Below are 19,455 nucleotides of genomic sequence, written 5' to 3'. Positions count from 1 at the left end.
TAATCTTATATACTACATATTACATATTTGTTTATAATTTTGTGTAGGATTCCTGGCATAAAATATAGTATATTATGTATATTAATATGATTTTTTGTATCTTATGTCTTTGTATTGGGAGAAATTGGATAATAAAAGGTGGGCTTATTTTAAATGAAATCTAAGAAGAATACAAAAATTTAAATCAAATATTTTTGTTTTTATTTTTTTGTCAAAATTGTTTTTTTTTTTTTTTTTAGTTAAAACTTACATTATTTATTTTTTATTATGCTACATTTAAGAAATGATTTCAAAAATTTTTCTTACACACTCAAATATTAAAATAATTATATTTATAGGCATTTCGATACAGAAGACAAGAAAGAAGAATTGTATGCTGAGTTAAAAGCGGCAGCGGAATCTGGGTGGGACTTTTCATCTAGATGGTTTATTCTTAATGGAACTAATAAAGGTAAGGTTTCATTAATCTTTACTAATATTATAAAGCTGAAGATTTGTTTGTTTGTTTGAATGCGCTAATCTCAGGAACAACTGGTCTGATTTGAAAAATTCTTTCGGTGTTAGATAGCCCATTCATCGAAATTATTTATTATTAACGGGCGGAGCGTATTTACGTTTTCTCTACATAAGAACCATCCTCGTACTTCAAGGAATATATTTAAAAAAAAGAATTATCGAAATCGGTCCACCCGTTCACGCGTGATGCCGTGACCAAGGAAAACGGGTTTCATTTTTATATTATTTATTATTTTCCAGGTAACCTAACAAATCTCAAAACCAGGTCTATAATACCAGTAGACCTAAATGCTATAATGTGTTGGAACGCACAACTAATGTCGGAATTCCACGCACTACTGGGAAATACAGACAAAGCCGGGTACTATAGGAATGTGCATGCGGAGATGTTGGACGCGATTGAAAAGGTAAAAATATATCTTTATTGTTTAAAAAATATATGTAATAACTAGCTTTCCACCCGCGGCATCGCCCGCGCAGTCAAAGAATAACCCGCATAGTTCCCGTTCCCGCAGGAATTTGGGGATAAAACCTATCCTATGCCCTTTCTCGGGTATCAATATATCTCTATACCAAATTTCATGCAAATTGCTTCAGTAGTTAAGGCGTGATTGAGTGACAGACAGACAGAGTTACTTTCGCATTTATAATATTAGTATGGATATGTAAACGTAGGAGCAAAATTTGAGGAATTTTTCTATACAGATATATGACCTTGATAAATTAAAGGCCGCTTTATTAATATGAGGAAAATATTTTAAATATGTTTGTAATGGTTTTACACGTAGAATTATTAAATTAGTTACTAAAAAATCTATACCAATATTATTAGAGTGTAAAATAGTAATTTTTACAATGTTGGCCTGTTTGTCTGTTTGTTCCGGCTAATATCTGGAACGGCTGGACTGATTTTGATGAGACTTTCAATCACAGATAGCCGATGTTATAAGGAGTAACTTAGGCTACTTTTCATTGCATTTTTATCCAATTTTATGTAAAACTAACGAACCCGGCGAACTCCGTTTCGCCACCTTATGTTTATATACCAAACGAAATGTTACATAAGGCGCTCTATGTAAAAAAATGATTTTCCCGGTTTTCCCGCTTTTCTTTTGAAATGTTTCCTGAATTTTCTTTGCTACATCCCTCACGGAGCCAGAGACCTTTCCAACGAATGCAAATCCGTGGAAATCGGTTCGTGCGTTCTGGAGTTATAGCGTCAGGAAGGAAAATCCGACTTATTTTTATATACATAAAGTAGATTAATCTACATAAGTAATTATTTATTTATATATTTCCAGGTATTATGGCACGAAGACGTCGGTGTCTGGCTGGATTTCAGTCTAGAATCTGGCAGGCGCAGGGATTACTTCTATCCGTCTAACATAGCGCCTCTATGGACTGGCTGCTATGATAAAGCCAGGAAAGAGTACTATGTGAACCGGGTCATCAATTATTTGGATAAAGTAAAGGTTTGTCATTCTGTATATATTATAAACGAATATATTTATGAGAAAAATAAAGATTCATCTTATTTGCCAGTCGTCTCGCATATTAATCACACGACAAATAAACAAAGGAGAGAGGAAGCAAAAAAAAAGAAGAACGAAATAAAGAGTAACTTACAAAAGATGTAGCAGTGAAACTCTGCCTATCCGAATACGCGTAGGCAGACTTTTGCTTCTGACAATTTCACTGCCAGGAGAACTGTTTATTTAATAATAACAAAACAGTAATCCATTATGTTAATGACAAATGATAAAATATTCACAGCACCGCGAAACACGCAGGTTTTCACAATGACCTATTATACTAGTAGACGCGGCATACGCCAACATCATTGCACTAAAAAACAGCGTAATTAATACATACCTACTTACTAACGCATTATCACCAATACAGTTGTTCTCTCTTTCACTCTCACGCACGAGACATAATACATGTCTCACTCATGTAGGTACTTCGTAATAACAACTGCCGATTAAAATATAAAAAGAACGTCCAGCTAGGACGCTGAATGGTGCGTGACTAAGTGAAACTCGGGCACTTAGCTGAGTTTTTTCTTGCCAAAATAGACAGCGGTTAACGTATCTAGCTTTTTTATATATCATAGGGTTTTCATCCTGCCTTATGATCGAATTTTTCTACTCGATTTTTTTCTCCTGTATAAATCAATATGTATGCTATAAAACTTATTAAGTGCATATATTCATGACGAAACATCCCACCAGGTGGACATATTCGAAGGTGGTATCCCCACGACCTTCGAGCACTCTGGTGAACAATGGGACTACCCCAACGCGTGGCCCCCACTCCAGTACATCTTCGTGGTGGGGCTCGACAGCACCGGTCTACCTGAAGCCAAGAGATTGGCCAATGAAATCGCTACTAAATGGGTCAGATCGAACTTTGAAGTGTGGAAGCAGAAAACCGCTATGTTGGAAAAGGTGAGACTCTTTATTAGGGAGAGATGCAAATAAGTTGGCAGGAGCAGTTTGATTTGGAAATCTAGAAGTATTAGCAGCTAATAGGTCTTATTTTGTGCTATCGAATTAGGAGAAGTCAAAGATATGTTGGAAAAGGTGAGATTTAATAATATGATAGCCCAAGTAAACACGGTCTAGGTGCAGATAACTGCTGTGTTAGAAAAGGTGGGATTTTGAATGAGGTGTAGGCAATGATAAGATATAGATCTTCTCTAGTAATGTATTATGTAAAATACCATTTTGTTCCACCTTTACTTTATTTGAGTGTTCATATTTACTTTTCTATACTAATACTACAAAGTGGTTTGTAATTATGTATGTATGTATGGTTTTCACGCATAAACTACTGGACCGATTTTGATGAAATTTGGCACAGACAATCTTTAGACCCTGAGAAAGAATATAGCTACCTTTATTGCGAAATATGTACCACGGGCGAAGCCGGGGCGGACCGCTATTATACTAATATAATGATTTTTCCAGTACGACGCAACGATTTTCGGCGGCTACGGGGGTGGGGGTGAATACGTGCTACAAACCGGTTTTGGCTGGACCAATGGGGTTGTTATGGCACTGCTTAATCGATATGGAGGTAAATATTATATTTATATATATTGTATTTATTTATTTTATATAGGGTGGTGGTATGGCGTATACTTTGAAGTTCTTTTAGGATTAAAAGTATGAATATAGAAAGAAAAGACAGTTCTATCATAGAAATGTATAGTGTTGTTCTTTTTTGACACGCTTATATTAGCTTCATCTGTATTTTTGTATGTAACCGACTCCTTTAGACTCGATTTGAAACACTTTAAACGTACAGACTTAATTCAAACTTTGTATACTTATCAAGGATCGGTGAAAACAATAATTTAATTAAATTTTTTTTTTAACTATATTAACCCATTGAACCATGTGATTGAACCAAGCGGCCCGATCGGTCCACGACACAATAGATTTTCTATTGTGTCTGTGGTTCCGGGTCCTGAGTTATTATTTATTATTTTTACTGCCCTGACATATGTATTATTTTTGTTATAAAATATTCCGGTTTTATGACGAAGTATTTAAGTCAAAGTGTACGCCATTTTAAAACTAAACCCTAAGGTGGATGATATTGTATGGTGTCGGTTTTCTATGTACTATCACTTCTATACATATACGTTAATATTCAATTAATCTTATAAAAATAGGGTGTTTCTCTCTTGTTCTTATAGAGTTAAAAAAAAAAAGATCATTTTAAGAGCGCTTATTCAATTTAACGCAAGTCAAAATCTCCGCGATCTATTACGATAGATCGCGGCTTGCGCTATCCTTTTACTATGAACAGCATAGGTCCACAGGAGAGCGCCGAGCAACATGTCCTCTCTCTGGAAAGGCTCGCTGCCGACTGATTTTAATCGGGTCGCGCGCAGTGTTTTATAGTACTTTAAAAAAAATTGTAGAAAAATAATAGAGGTACCTTAGTTGATTTTTTAAATTTTATCTTATAAGTAAGACGTTCTTTTATTGCAATATGTATAAATTACATTCAACTAAGTCAAATATCTTGGTGAAAATAACTATTTTGTCGACTATAATTTCTAAAAAAATTCACATTGTTCGGATTTTAATTTCGTAAGTTAGGAGTCCAAAATAAAAAAATCTTTTAACTAACTATTTTAATAAGGATTTTTGCAGTTAATTAAAAAAAATTGTGTGTTAGATCTGTCAGCAATTTCAGATATTTTTAGCTTCGAAATTGACACTAAAAGTGAAATCAAGTAATCATCGGCTCAGTTATCTTGATGGTATTCACAAATACTGTATTAATTGAAAAAAACTCTTAACTAACTATATAGACAATAAAATTTCCTAAAATTATTAGTAATTCATATGTTTGTAAGATAAGTGGTTGATGGACAATCTGGTTTGAAAAATCACATATTTGAGCCAAACAGCGCACGGACCGAGTACACGGCCTTAAGCCATCTTTTCACATTTCAATGAGTTTATAAATAAAAACGCTGTGCTAAATTTTATCATATTTATTTAATCAATCCATTTATTATATTAAATATGATTAGCACAAGCTTATTATCTGATTTTTATTTTCACATCAACTTTCATTCAACGTTCTCCATGGCAGTTGGTCAATTAGGTATGTCATTTGTCATAAAAATATCGCACATTTTCGTAGATCCAACGTAGATCACAAGTAAAAATCGTCTATTTGCATCTGTAGTATAATTCGTGCCAATAAAGTAAGAATTTGAAAACAAGCGCATAATACGACCAAAGATAGAAAGAGAGAGAGATAATAAAGAAAGGCAAAAATTGTTTTTATAAATTCGACTTTAAAATAGTAAAAATGAGCAAAGGCTGTTGTGTTACGTATAGAACAGTAGAGTTTAATATACCACAGAATAGAAAAACTTCCTAAGATCTTTAGTTAACAATTTTTCATGTTTACACAAAAAAAATTCATTTAATGTACCGCCATTTTGATTTGACCCTTTATTGGCGCGGATTATCGTTATTTGTATGGCACATATTTTTTTACACATACATATAACTATATTGTATCTTTATTTGTAATCATAATGCATCTCTATTTACTTTTATAATATTTTCGTACTTTATATTTTCGCTACCTTTTTAGTGTTTTATAAACATTGTAAACTGGTCATTTTTTTTTATAAAGTATGTATAATTTTTATTTCCAAATTGTTATTAATTTGTCTTTAATTTCTTATGTATAATTTAACATTGAGTTTTTTTTTATTGTTGAGATTTTACTTTTATTTTATTTCTTCTTTATATTTGGTGTACCTACCTATTTTATTTTTCATAATAAGTGCAATCTATCAGTATTGAAGAAAATTTAAAAATAAACACAGAAAGTTGTTGTTATAGCGATTTCATAAAAAATTATACTTTTATGTACAATCAAAATCTACACAAAGATTTATATTATATGAAATAAATTGCACTTATTATAAATGTATGTATTTTATATATTTCTTTGCATGATAATCAGTGGGATTAGCGCGACTAATGGGTTCTCTAGCTTAATATTATTTATTTTAATGTCTGCACGAATATTATTGCCTGATGGTCGATGGTTTATCTTCTTCTATAGTTTGCTTTTGATGGTATTAGGTATAAAATTGATTTTATAGTGTTATTTAAAAGTATATTTTTAATTATCGATTCAATTTCAATAAAAATTGATGGATAATTAAATATGATTGATTTCTCTGATTTAAATGTTTAGCTGGTAAATTTTCAAATTAATGTTGCTAGAAATTTTTGTAGTTATTTATTAAAGAAATAACTATAGGGCAAAAACTACTGAGCCAGTAAGCAAATAGTCATCAAATTTGTGTCCAATCTTAAAGTCAGAACTGCTAATTAGGTTAAGATAAAAAGCATAATAAGAAGTAAAATATTTAAAACTTTAAAAGTAAACAGACAAGAAATCAGTAAGAATACAGTAGCATGTTTATTTAAACATTTCAAGTAATAGTTAAAAAGAGTTAAAAACAAAAAAAAAACAAACCCTTAATGGGTAGGGTAAAGGCAACAAAGTCGGTAGGGTAAAGAAAAAGCACAAAGCTGGTGGTGTAAAAAATATTACAAAGCCTGGTAGTGTAACAGGGTTTTTCAATTGCTAAAATATAAAACACTGGCTGGCTATTGAAGCATAGAACAAGCCACGTGTAACATAAGCTAACGAGCCAGAACCGATTATTATCACAAATAGCAAAATAGTATGCTAGGTTATTTAGTACAAAAAATACAAAGCTAGGTTCACAAACCAGTAGCACAACTTAGGCTAGATCAAACCCTTACAAATACGAGGAGCACAACTTAAACAAAGCTATTTAGTAGACAAAACATTAGGTTCTTACACATACGAGTAGCACAACCTAAACTAGGTTGTTTATTAGACAAAATACAACGCTAGGTTATTCAGTAGACAAAATACTAAGCTAGGTTATTAGACAACAATAAAACTAGGCTAGATGAAACCCAGTCGCGCGACCCCACTGACGGGCGCGCGGTTGCAGATACGTTATACGCAGCGGACGCGTTCGGCGCGAGCGGCGTGCTGCCCGCCGCCGTCGGCTCCGGCAGCGTGCTCACTGCGCTGCTGGCTGTATTTGCGTCACTAGCTGCGGGGGCGTTAGGGTGAGGTGAGTGACGTATTGCCTTTGTTCTAGTAGTTTTATATAGCAGTAGTTTTCTATTTTAGTAGTGGGTAAGTATCGTAGGAGGTGATGAGTGGTCTCTGCGGTGTTGGCTGTATTTGCTTCGCTAGCTGCAGGGGCGTTAGGGTGAGGTGAGTGACGTATTGCTTTTATTCTAGTAGTTTTATATAGTATTTATTATCTTCCGGTAGTTATATTTAGTAGTAGTTTTCTATTTTAGTAGTGAGTAAGTATCGTAGGGTGATTGTGCTGAATGGTCTCTGCGTTGCTGGCTGTACTGGCTTCATTAGCAGCAGGGGCGTTAGGGTGAGGTGAGTGAAGTATTCCTTTAAATCTGGTTCATATAGTAAGTATGGTGTATGATGTGCTGCCCGCCGCGGTCGGGTCCCGGCAGTGTGCTCACTGCGTTCCTGGCTGTACTGGCTTCGCTAGCCGCGGGGGCGTTAGGGTGAGGTGAGTTACGTATTGCTTTTTTAACTAGTTCTTAATTTATAGTGAGTAAGTATCGTAATATCGTTGATATATTTATCATGGACAGAATATAGATAACTAGCTTCGCTTCGCGGATTCACCCGCGTGGCTCCGCTTCTGTTGGTCTTACCGTAATGATATATAGCCTAGCCTTCCTCGATAATTGGGCTATCTAACATTGAAAGTATTTTTCAAATCGGACCAGTAGTTCCTGAGTTTTATAATATTAAATGTAGATTTTCAAGGAAATTTATAGATTACGCTCAAAAGCCGAAACATTTTCACTCAATGAGTAATTTCTAACTTTGAGCGTAACAGATACACATATTAAAACTTTAATTTTGCTTTCCCAAGATTATTATCCCAAGATTAATTTTATATCAATGTTTTTATACATATATTGTAATACATAATTTTTAATTTATTGTGTTTTCTTTGTTTCAGATATACTTGGTTTTTGGATATTAATATCTTCAAATTGAGGCACATTAAAGTAAGATCTTTCCATTTATTATTTGGTTTAAGTTTATCGATTATACATAATATGTATTTTTTAATTAATGGCATATTTAAATATTAAAAAAATATCATATTTTATTAAATAGGTTTCCCTTACTATTTGATTATGTGTTTGTTCAAGAATCCTATTAGTTTATATTAAAAAAATAAATTATAGTGAGAAGTATTTTAATAGTTGTAAGTTTTTGTTGTTTTCCGTTAGTTTAAGTTAGTTCTCAATTATGTGAATTAGGTGCATTTACCTTACAGTGCAATTAAACGTAATCTTTATGTAATAAAACAAATAGTACAATTGCGTAATTTATTTCATTTTAAATGAACAATATTTGTACTTATATTTTATGTGATATAATTATAATAAAATATTATAGATACGTGTATCTGTTCGCGATTTTACTGTTTTCCCTATTGATCTAATAAATTGTATTTACGAGAACAATACTAAAACTTACCTATATATTACCTATTAACAACATTCAAGTAATAAAACAACATCTTAACTCTACAAACAAAAAACAAAAAAAAAACATCGAAGATGACGTCATACGTGCATATACCCTAACACCTAGTGTACACATACCTTTAACTTATATAACTGAGGAACAGAATGAAAATGACTCGTGATATATGAGTGCATTCAATTTACGGACACATCCGTTTCCTATATTATTTAGTCTACATACTGTGATATTTTTAACCTGTGGAAACTTTAATACATAATTGGAACTATGATTGGTCATTCATTCATTCCAAGATTCATTCATTGGTCCTTTGTGATAGAAAGGATTTCCACGTGCCATTTTAAATCTTCTATTGTCAAAACATAAATTATACGATGGAAATTTTTGTAGGAAAGTTTGTAGGATCTGATATTATTCGCCATTACAGTAAAAGTCTTTATAATTATGTTACTTAGGGCTGGTAATCATGTTATAATATAACTAGCTGCTCCGCGCGGTTTAACCTCCGTGGCTCCTCTCCTGTTGATTGTAGCGTGATAATATATAGCCTATAGCCTTCCTCGATAAATGAGCTATCTAATACAGAAAGAATTTTTCAAATCGGACCAGTAGTTCCCGAGATTAGCGCGTTCAAACAAACAAAAAACAAACTGTTCAGCTTTATAATATTAGTATAGAAAAGGATAAAATAAAACGCCACATAATAATTAAATTCATTTATTTTCGTAAACACATATCTAAGTACATAATATTTACATCCATTCAAACAAACTTCACGAGATTTATATTCCACTAGCTGCGCTCCGCGGTTTCACCCGCGTGGCTCCGCTACTGTTGGTCTTAGCGTGATGATATAGCCTTCCTCAATAAATGGGCTATCCAAAACCGAAATAATTTTTCAAATCGGACCAGTGGTTCTTGAGATTAGCGCGTTCAAACAAACAAACTCTTCAGCTTTATAATCTTAGGATAGATTAAATAGACTATGCTAAAATTCTATGAAGAGTATATTTTAGTAGCCTATTTATACTAGCCGATCCGACAAACGTTGATTTTCAGAACAACCTTAAAACTTTGGAATATAGTAAATTATATCTATTCGCAGTCATAAAATTAAATAAAAATCCCAGTTCAGAAGGACTTGAGTGACAATGCCACGATAATTTTATATTTATAGTTTCATACTAGCTGTCCCGGTAAACGTTGTTTTGCCTTACTCTTATGACTTATCGCTTATGAAAAATAGATGTTGGCCGATTCTCAGCTCTATCCAATAGGCACACAAAGTTTCATAAGAATCGGTGCAGCCGTTTCGGAGGAGCATTGTGTCACAAGAATTTTATATTTATAGACACACTAGCTTTCCGCCGGCGAGTCCGCCCGCGGTTTCAAAGAAAAACTCGCATAGTTCCCGTCTTAAATTTAGTCTTAAAGTTAATCCCGAATTTCCGGGATAAAACCTATCCTATATTACTCGTGGATAATGTAGCTTTCGAATGGTGAAAGAATTTTAATGATAATTCAAAATTGGTCCAGTAGTTTATGAGCCTATTCATTACAATTTACAATCAAACAAACAAACAAAGTTTTCCTCTTTATAATATTAGTGTACATAAGTCAGATTTGCCCTTCATCCTGTATAAACGAACCAGAAATGCATTGTTATATACTTGTTCAGTTTGCTTCACCTTGTAGTGTCTTAAACATCATCAATCAGCAAATGTCTTACGTCATAGACAGACAGACGTAGTAATAAATTTATGTACAATAGGAACTAGGATTAGTTTAGTAGATTTTTACCTACTAAAAATAGTAATGTTTGTTCGTAATTTATCCTTTTCATTGCTACGACTCTCTCATCTGCCTCTCAGTGGATCGTGATCGTGATACGACCATTCAAAATATCTAAAAAATGCCTTTAGTGTTTATCTTCTCTACACTGTACAATTATTATACATACATAATATGTAATTCATAATCACATAGTATTTAAAAACAAAGTCGCTTTCTCTGTCCCTTTGTATGCTTAAATCTTTAAAACTACGCAACGGATTTTGATGCGGTTTTTTTTAATAGATAGAGTGATTCAAGAGGAAGGTTTTAGTATATAATTTATTAGGTTTTAGACAAAGCGGGCGTAGCCGCGGGTGGTAAGCTACTTTGTTAATCGTATGTCAAGATTGTTAGGTACCTATATACATAGTTAAATTACATGCTTTACTTATCATAATATTGTCTTATTTTATTTCAATTCAAGAAAAATAAACATAATCTAAACTGTACCTTACTAGCTCTTTAGAAATACTACCTCACTGAGATAAAAACTCAATCAGAGATTGAATCGATATATAATTATGCAAACAACATAACATTTCACTTGCAACACATATTAAAATCGGCTCCAATCACTTGGCCTTGTTACCATAGAGCCTGTTTACAAAACCTTTGATTTCAATTAAAATGGAAAAAAGGTTTTATTCAAGACAAGTTCAATTATCTATTAAGTATATTATATACTATTATATTATAGTATTATATACTTTTACATGTATATTAATTGTATACCTATTGTAATAAATTGTAATTGTAATTATTGTATGTATGTATGTTTAATAATAATAAATAAAACAATATCAATATCAAAAAAAAAAAAAAAAAAAAAGTACCAATATTTTAAACGTGACTGCAAAATGATTAAATGTATGAAACAATACTTAATTCCGTGGAATTTATTATCATTATTTCAATCTATGTCTTAGAATTCTGTATCACAATTCTTTCCTCGTAACATACTCTTAAATAATAAAAGATAATAAATATTCTAGACTAGCTGCTACGCGCGGTTTCACCCCCGTGGCTCCAGTCCTGTTGCCCGTAGCGTGATGAAATATAGCCTATAACCTTCCTCGATAAATGGGCTATCTAACACCGAAAGAATTTTTCAAATCGGACCAGTAGTTCCCGAGATTAGTGCGTTCAAACAAACAAACAAACTCTTCAGCTTTATAATATTAGTATAGATACATATTCGTATAAGGCAATCTGGTCCTAAAATCTTGACACTAGACAAATGACAAACATACAAACTTTTACGGTTTTATTATCCAAACATAAAGAAATAAAACCCAAAAAATCATTTATGACATTATTATTCTAAATCACTACACTACACTAACCACTACATATGTTCCTGATTGTTTTCTCAAGTCATGAACTAATATTGAAGAAATTTTACATTCAGAAAGACGAGCTGACATAATGTAGGTAGAGATACAACATAGAGAATCACGCTCAAATAAAGTGACATTTTAAACAAATGTTTTTCTGTGTATGTATTGAAATAAAATGTTAACATAGTACTTACACAAGCACTGATTTGTATCTACGTGCTAAATCCCATTGTGATTGTGATTAGTGCATACACTTAGGCACTTTCATATACAACGACTTTTAGTCGCAAAAAACTTAGAAACACCAATAGCATGTATTTGTTTTTTGTAACTCTTGAATTACTGTTTAAGGTGTAACAACAGACATTTAAAATCTTATTGACAGTCTTCATTTAAATAATGTATTTGTATCTTGCTGTTGAAAAATAGCTCAAACTCATCTTTTGAACCAAATGCATGACAAATCTCATTGTGATCGATTCAGTTGTTTTCAGCGTGAAATCGTATTCTAAGTGTTACTATTGTTTATCTTGATGATGCATATTATATCATTGTTTTCATATTATTTGCACATTTGTCGAATGTATGTTTCATCGCGGTACGTGCAGTGGAACGAACTTGAGAGTCGTTAGAGTGAAAAGGTCGAATTTGGATCACCTTTTTTCACCCTCTATTTTATATACCTACATATTTTAGAGTTCGAAGCTCGATCATCCTTTATATACTATATTTAACGGCTTCGCCCGTGGTACATGTTTACGTTTTCTCTCCATAAGAACGATCCTCGTACTTTAACGAATATTATAAAAAAATGAAATCGGTACAGCTGTTCTTGAGTTATGCGCTTACCAACACATTTTGCGATTCATTTTTATATTATAAGATGTACATTTGTAGTTAATCTTTTTGTTTGCACATATAAATGCATAGTTCGATTTGCGATTTAAAGTCGCAATGTTACAAAATGCCTTAGTTTGCCAAAGCGTTACACAGAGAGATGATAATTAGATATAACGTACCTTCACAAGGACAGCTGATTGTAGACATCCTATTGTCGGTACAGATTTTCATACATACATACATTTATATATGTACATTTGTAGGTACATATTGTGTAAAACCTGTGTTGTTTCAAACGACTTAAATAGCGGATATGCAACACAAAGCCTTTGCTTTTATGTATTGTGTATGAAGTTCTCTTTTATAGTTAACATTTTTTTGTATCTACTACACATCAGAGAATAATAATACGTGAGGTGAATTTTCAATTTTTTTTAATATTTTATGGACGCCCCCAAATCGATTCAGTATAATAGTTGGCAGGATTAAGATGCGTTGAATTTCATCTAGTTTTAAGCTTACAGCTTACTTGCTGTAAGAGTCAGTAGATTAATTAATTTTAAATAAAACACAAAGCTGTTAGAACATTTATTTAAAATACCACTGGGCTTTCGTTTATGCTACTAATTGTTACTAATCTTGTTACTAATTACTAGACATTATTAAAAAAAATCCTAATTAATGTTCAATAAGACTGTGAAACAAAGATATTAGATAATGCAAAATACAATTAGAAAGGTGATAAAAATAATTGTTATCAAAATTTTTTAAATAAGTTTTTGTTCAAAAATAATTACGATCGATACCAGTTGTGACTGCACGATGTAGGTGTTCTGAAAAAATTAATTAAGATTTATAAAAATACATTCCTAATAAAAGCGGGATAAAATTCAAAGGTAAAATATAAATATTTAAAAATAATAGAGAAAGAGAGTACGAAATTTATTTTCTTTTTGTTCGTTTTAATTTACTTAAGCTTGCTAGTAAGTAGTAACTAGTTGTATATAGATATTTGGATTGGATGTATGGATAGAAATTTCGTTAAATTTATCACAAACTAGCTTCCGCCCGCGACTCCGTCCGCGCGGAAAAATTAAGAAAAATTAAGATTTATTTTTTTTTCTACGTTTTTTTCTGGGATAAAAAGTATCCTATTTTATGCCCAGGATAATAAGGTATAATTATACCAAGTTTCATCGAAATCGAACCGTTAGTTTTCACGTGATGCCTTCACATACAGACAGACAGACAGACAGACGGACAGACAGACAGACAAAAAATTTTTTAATCACATATTTGGGTTTGGTATCGATCCAGTATCACCCCCTGATATTTATTTTTTCAATATTTTCAATGTACAGAATTGACCCTTCTACAGATTTATTATATGTATAGATCACAAATTAAGATTATATTTTACAATCGAACTATAATACAATTTCTTTCGTGGTAACGAGCGATCATAAGTTGAACCAAGTTTGATACAATTATTGTTAAAATATTCTTTTCCTTGTAATTATTAGTAGCTGTTTCGAAAAGCTGTTTACTAAAATTGTACATATACAAAAGTATAATCCCCTATTTTGTAATAATCCATTTTTAACCTTGTTTAATCTTAAACTGTTTTAATTCGAAATTTCATCCAAATCGGTGCTGTATTTTAGCCGTGAAAACTTTACAGACAGACATTTATATCTGTTAGTACGGATGTATGGATTACATCATAAACTGCATATAAACCAACATAAACACATAAAATAGTATTATAATTACTAATCCCTTTAAAAACCTTTAATTATATGCACTTTAGATAACAATGTATTTGAAGGTTGTTTACCATACTTTATCTACACATTCTGAATGTTTTGTTTGTTTAATTGTTTAAATATTATTTTTACAATGTCGCAAAATAATTTTTAAAGAAAATTTCAACTCCGTTCAAAGAATTGATGAAAAATCTTTATGCCATATTTTGATGAAAATTTTAAAACTACATGATTGATTAAATTGATTCAGTTGCAATTAAAAATCGTGTTTAATTAAAATTGTAGTAAATTCAATAGTATTTAATAATTAATCATTAATCAAATTAATAATCATAAATATAATTGTTCAAAAATCAAAATTATAAAATGGACTAAAGAATGAATTTATTTTATGAGTCTAAACTTTTTATTTTTAGTTTATAAGCAGCAATTTTTAAATAAATCTTTCCAATCTTTGCAATTTTATGGATAATAATTGATAATATAAAAGACAATTATTTATTATTATTATTTGAAAATAAAATAAATAAGAACATACCAGTACACACAGCAGTGTTGACTGCAGGACGGTCGAAGGCTAACTGACAAGCGAGATGCAATCTTGTGATTACGAATGCGCAAGCGCCTCTTTCCGATTTCATTTTATCACTCTTGTATACAGCGTGCTCCTATTTATATTGTTTTTTTTTGGGACGATGAAAATTTTAAACTACGCACAATTCTTTTTGGTATTCTGGCATCAGTTTTAGAAAACTTGCTCATAAGAATGAAAATTGGGGAATAAAAGAAGAAAACATGGGTCAGCTTTTCTTTTTCAATTTCTGTATACTTACTTAATACAAATTCAAAAAAATTATTGTATGCTGGTAGTGCGCTTGACTTGTACATTTTTATCAATATAAAAAAGACGTGTGACACTCGGGGACTGCCGCGGTAAAGCTATTGCATGCTATGCCTTCAAGCCACACCTCCGCCCGTCGGAGTGGAGAGCGTGAGGTTTTTTCGTTACGGAATTTCTCGATTCGGTTCCCGCGCTCAAGGCCCGCGATAGAAGCTATGCTTAAAAACTTGATTTAATCTCAGTATAGGAAACATTAATGAATAAAAATTCGGCTTTCAGAAATCAGATAAAAATGAACATTCTGTATAATATGGGTACAGATTTAGTTCTTAAAATAGAATTACGCAGAATTGAACTTTGCATTTAGTACCCGTATTACCTAATTGCATATGATTCGTAGTAATGTAGGTATCAGTAAATAATAGACTAGAAATCATCTTACGACTAACCTTATGACCCGGCTTCGTTTGAAATTATCTTAAGGCTTCCAGATGCGAAAATATACCTACTTCGCCCGCTTTGTCTAAAACCTAATAAATTATATACTAAAACCTTCCTCTTGAATCACTATCTATTAAAAAAAACCGCATCAAAATCCGTTGCGTAGTTTTAAAGATTTAAGCATACAAAGGGACATAGGGACAGAGAAAGCGACTTTGTTTTATACTATGTAGTGATTAATATACAGACAAACAAACTTTCTCATCATAACAATGACAAGTTAAGGATTACTAAAGCAATTATTATCCTATAATTCGTAGAATAAATATTTTATTTGAAAAATCGCGAAAACGTCATCAAACCACGGATTTACGTGAAATTTCTCCTATATGCAAACCTTATTAATGATATCTATGGAAAAATCCACTTTACAAAAACATGAGTGTTAACGAGAATCCCCTTAAAAAATCGCTGCCATGGCTGGTCTTCTTAAAACAAGACATTTTATTTTAAATAAAATAAAATAAAAAATAAAAGAAAATTATTTCTTGGATGTTTATTTTTGTAAAGGTTACACGTAACTATGATTACGAGTCGATTATCATATAAGTGATTTGAAAACTATCGTCTATGTACACAATACAATCACTACATAGTATAAAACAAAGTCGCTTTCTCTGTCCCTATGTCCCTTACTCCCTTTGTATGCTTAAATCTTTTAAACTACGGATTTTGATGCGGATTTTTTTAATAGATAGAGTGATTCAAGAGGAAGGTTTTAGTACATAATTTAATAGGTTTTAGACAAAGCGGGCGAAGCCGCGGGCGGTAAGCTAGTATAAAATAAAAATAAATAAAAAATGATTTAAGTCTGATTTAGTATGCCTGAAAAGTGAAAAGTGATATTAAGAAAATAGTTATTAAATCAAAATTTTCCGTACCTTTATATTTACATATCTACTAAAAAACGTTGAAATTGTAAACAGAATATAAATTCCAAGATAAAATTTGAATGATAAACTCAAGCCTTTGCAAACATCATGATGTGTTTCTTTAGTGCTGGTTCGTAAACAATGTCATATGTATGGCAGATGTACGATAGTTTAAACAAAACTGTATCAGAAACTGTATATCTTTATGTTTGTGTTATTGTAGCCCGCGGCTTCACTCAGTAATATATGTGCTAATCTATCTCTAACAAATATAACACAGAATCTTATAAGTTAATATACAAATACATAGTTACAAATCACATTTATAATATTTACTAATAGGATTATTCAATTAATTAGACTGATGAATAATATGATATACTTAACGCTAAAAACCTACATACTTTTATAGATCATGGTGAAAACAGTAAAATCGTTATTTTTTTCACTCTACCTTTATTAATTTCTCAATTTAACTTTAATGATGCCTCATTACAAATATATTTTTCTTGTTATTCACAAAATTTTTAACTTATTTTTTATCTATATTTACAGATTACTAGTCTACAAAAGACGCAAAGATTACACTCCTCTGGTGAGTGGGGAGGATCTGAAACTCCTCTCCCGAAGGCCGTACACGGAACTACGGAGTCTGAACGGTACTTCGGACCCCAGACAGCGGTGAACAAAAATGCCCCTACCATTGTCAATAGTTGTTACATATTCAGTTCGTATCGAGATCGATGTGACTATAGAAATCTTCCAATAAGTACTGTTGAGAGAAATTTGTAATGGGACAATGTGACTATTTTTGGTGTATTAGTATTCAATTAATAAATACATTAAATTAACGTTCGTTTAAAGAATACAGTCATATAATGACGATAGCAATGTTACGCTTTAGCTTTCACAATTGCTCAGTATCACGAATAGACACCTCGAATTGTTTTCGAGTCGAATAACAAATGGTAGGGCCAAGGGTCTAATTCTATTGGATCCAAACAGTACAAACTTGGTGTCAAAGGAGTTTGTAATATACCAGTTCTTCAACGTGCTGTGAATGAAACTCTTATGTATATAGACTGTAGGTTCATTTTGCTCTGTAGTATTGTATAGCGCAACCAAATAGTCAATATATTTGATATATTTTTTTTAATCAAAAATAATGTAATTATCGAGTTTTAATAGTAACAACTTTGGTTGAATTGTGAAATCATGGTAATGGAATATTTGGAGTTATATTTTCACTTCAAGTAAAAATTGGCACAAAATATAAAATGTTCATTTGGACGGAATATTAGATTATTATGCTTTTTGATTTGTTGGTTTGTAATTAAAGCAATATTTGTATACATAACATTTGTATACGTGGCTGGTTTGAAATCACATTTTTACCGAAATAAAAACTAGTATATTTTTATTGTGACTATTGACATATCAATTATTGTATTTTTTTTCTGACGTGAATATATTTTTACTTAAATGGACTCAGATTTATAAGGCCTTCACAAGACGTTGGATTTAATAATATAAACGGGGGTCTTCAAGCGTAGAGTGAACAGGTGCCTTCTAGGGAAGCGCGTTCCATCTTAGACCGCATCTCAGCTTAACATCAGGCGAGATAGTTGTCAAGCGCTTCCCTATTACCAATAAAAAAAAGAAGGTTTTAATAAATAAAAATTAAATTAATAAAAGTTAATTAATAAAAGTTAAATTTGTAAATGATACTCACATTAATAAAGAAAATTAATAAAATCTTAGAGATCCTTCGAGTTCTAAAATTTAGAACTTTTTTATTTATTTATTTACTTATTTATTATTTGCACAATAACATGACATTGAACAAAGTGATTATATTATTATTATTCAATTATTTAATATAGGTATTATTACATGAGAGTATTATTAGAATTTAGTGTTTAACTTTAGTTTTAAGTAGACAATTTTGTTTTTTGTTCTGAAACAATGTACATAGATATCTATATATAATATAATGTTGCTTGCATTTATTGTAAAAATGTGATTTCAAATCGGCTGTAGTTATGTGATCTAGCTAATTTTGTCAAAACAATTATTATTAGTTTTAGTTAATTTAATAATAGTATCAAAATGTGTTAGTAGTTGTGTATTTTATTTATGTCAGTATCTCATAACGTTTGTATCATTGACATTGAGAGAGAAAATAAAATATAAATTTGATGATAATGTGTGTGTTTTATTTACAACAACTATTCATTTGAACCTTGGAAATAGAGTCAATATATTCAACAAAATATTTTCAATGAGCTAAAGATATTTAGAAATAAGAAATTATGAATTTATTCCACCTTCGACCACCATACGTCATACATATTATATACAGGGTGTCCCACTGTTGGTATATTAAGCTCAAAGGAGGTTATAGATTGTTAAAAATACTTATAAAATTCGAAAAGACGCATTTTTGTTTTCAAATAGATGAATTCTTAAAATGTTACATCCCTAACAAGCAACCCGCCCAACTTTGCCACCAGCACGTGAGTTATCGTATATGTTTTCATAGACAAAATGTTCACATAAGCGAAGCGGTATATGCTGGCTGCGCGAAGCTAGAGAAGAGAACATGGATATTCAGGAAAAATTTAGAAAAAAATTGACGTAATGTTGTTAAGTATTTTTTACGTGTTCAATCATCAATATATGCGAAACTACAAGTCCCTTCGCGCTTAGTAGGTACCTATACCAATAGTGGGACACCCTGTATAAAGTCAAATAATATAATATGTATGTAAAGATATGTAGATAAACAAAGCAGGGGTGAGCAGCTAAATTATTGAATA

General features: G+C 31.5%; 1 protein-coding gene and 1 long non-coding RNA gene across 7 annotated transcripts in view; one reads left to right on the top strand and one right to left on the bottom strand.

Annotated features, from left to right (window-relative positions):
• Positions 1 to 18,218, top strand: part of LOC123703549 (trehalase-like) — a 65,441-nt gene extending 47,223 nt beyond the window's left edge. For 3 of the 6 annotated variants that reach the window (XM_045651609.1, XM_045651611.1, XM_045651612.1), the window contains exons 9-15: positions 339 to 451; positions 757 to 923; positions 1,818 to 1,988; positions 2,748 to 2,963; positions 3,486 to 3,594; positions 7,055 to 7,175; positions 17,192 to 18,218. In XM_045651609.1, coding sequence (XP_045507565.1) covers positions 339 to 451; positions 757 to 923; positions 1,818 to 1,988; positions 2,748 to 2,963; positions 3,486 to 3,594; positions 7,055 to 7,175; positions 17,192 to 17,321 — 1,027 coding nt within the window. In that variant the 3' untranslated portion in view covers positions 17,322 to 18,218. Of the gene's footprint in view, positions 1 to 338; positions 452 to 756; positions 924 to 1,817; positions 1,989 to 2,747; positions 2,964 to 3,485; positions 3,595 to 7,054; positions 7,181 to 8,110; positions 8,478 to 17,191 lie in introns of those variants that run through there. The other 3 variants (XM_045651613.1, XM_045651615.1, XM_045651614.1) reach the window with 3 other exon arrangements.
• LOC123703550 lies at positions 13,232 to 15,130 on the bottom strand. The gene is made up of 2 exons (XR_006753014.1): positions 14,961 to 15,130; positions 13,232 to 13,489 (listed from the first exon to the last, which is right to left on the bottom strand). It is a non-coding gene; the product is annotated as an uncharacterized LOC123703550 (long non-coding RNA).
• Positions 18,219 to 19,455: the final 1,237 nt, after the last annotated feature.

Source organism: Colias croceus, chromosome 26 (assembly GCF_905220415.1).
Source record: "Colias croceus chromosome 26, ilColCroc2.1".
Taxonomy (NCBI): Eukaryota; Metazoa; Arthropoda; class Insecta; order Lepidoptera; family Pieridae; genus Colias; species Colias croceus.
Note: the sequence above shows the minus strand (reverse complement) of the source record. Positions and strands in the feature narration are given on the sequence as shown.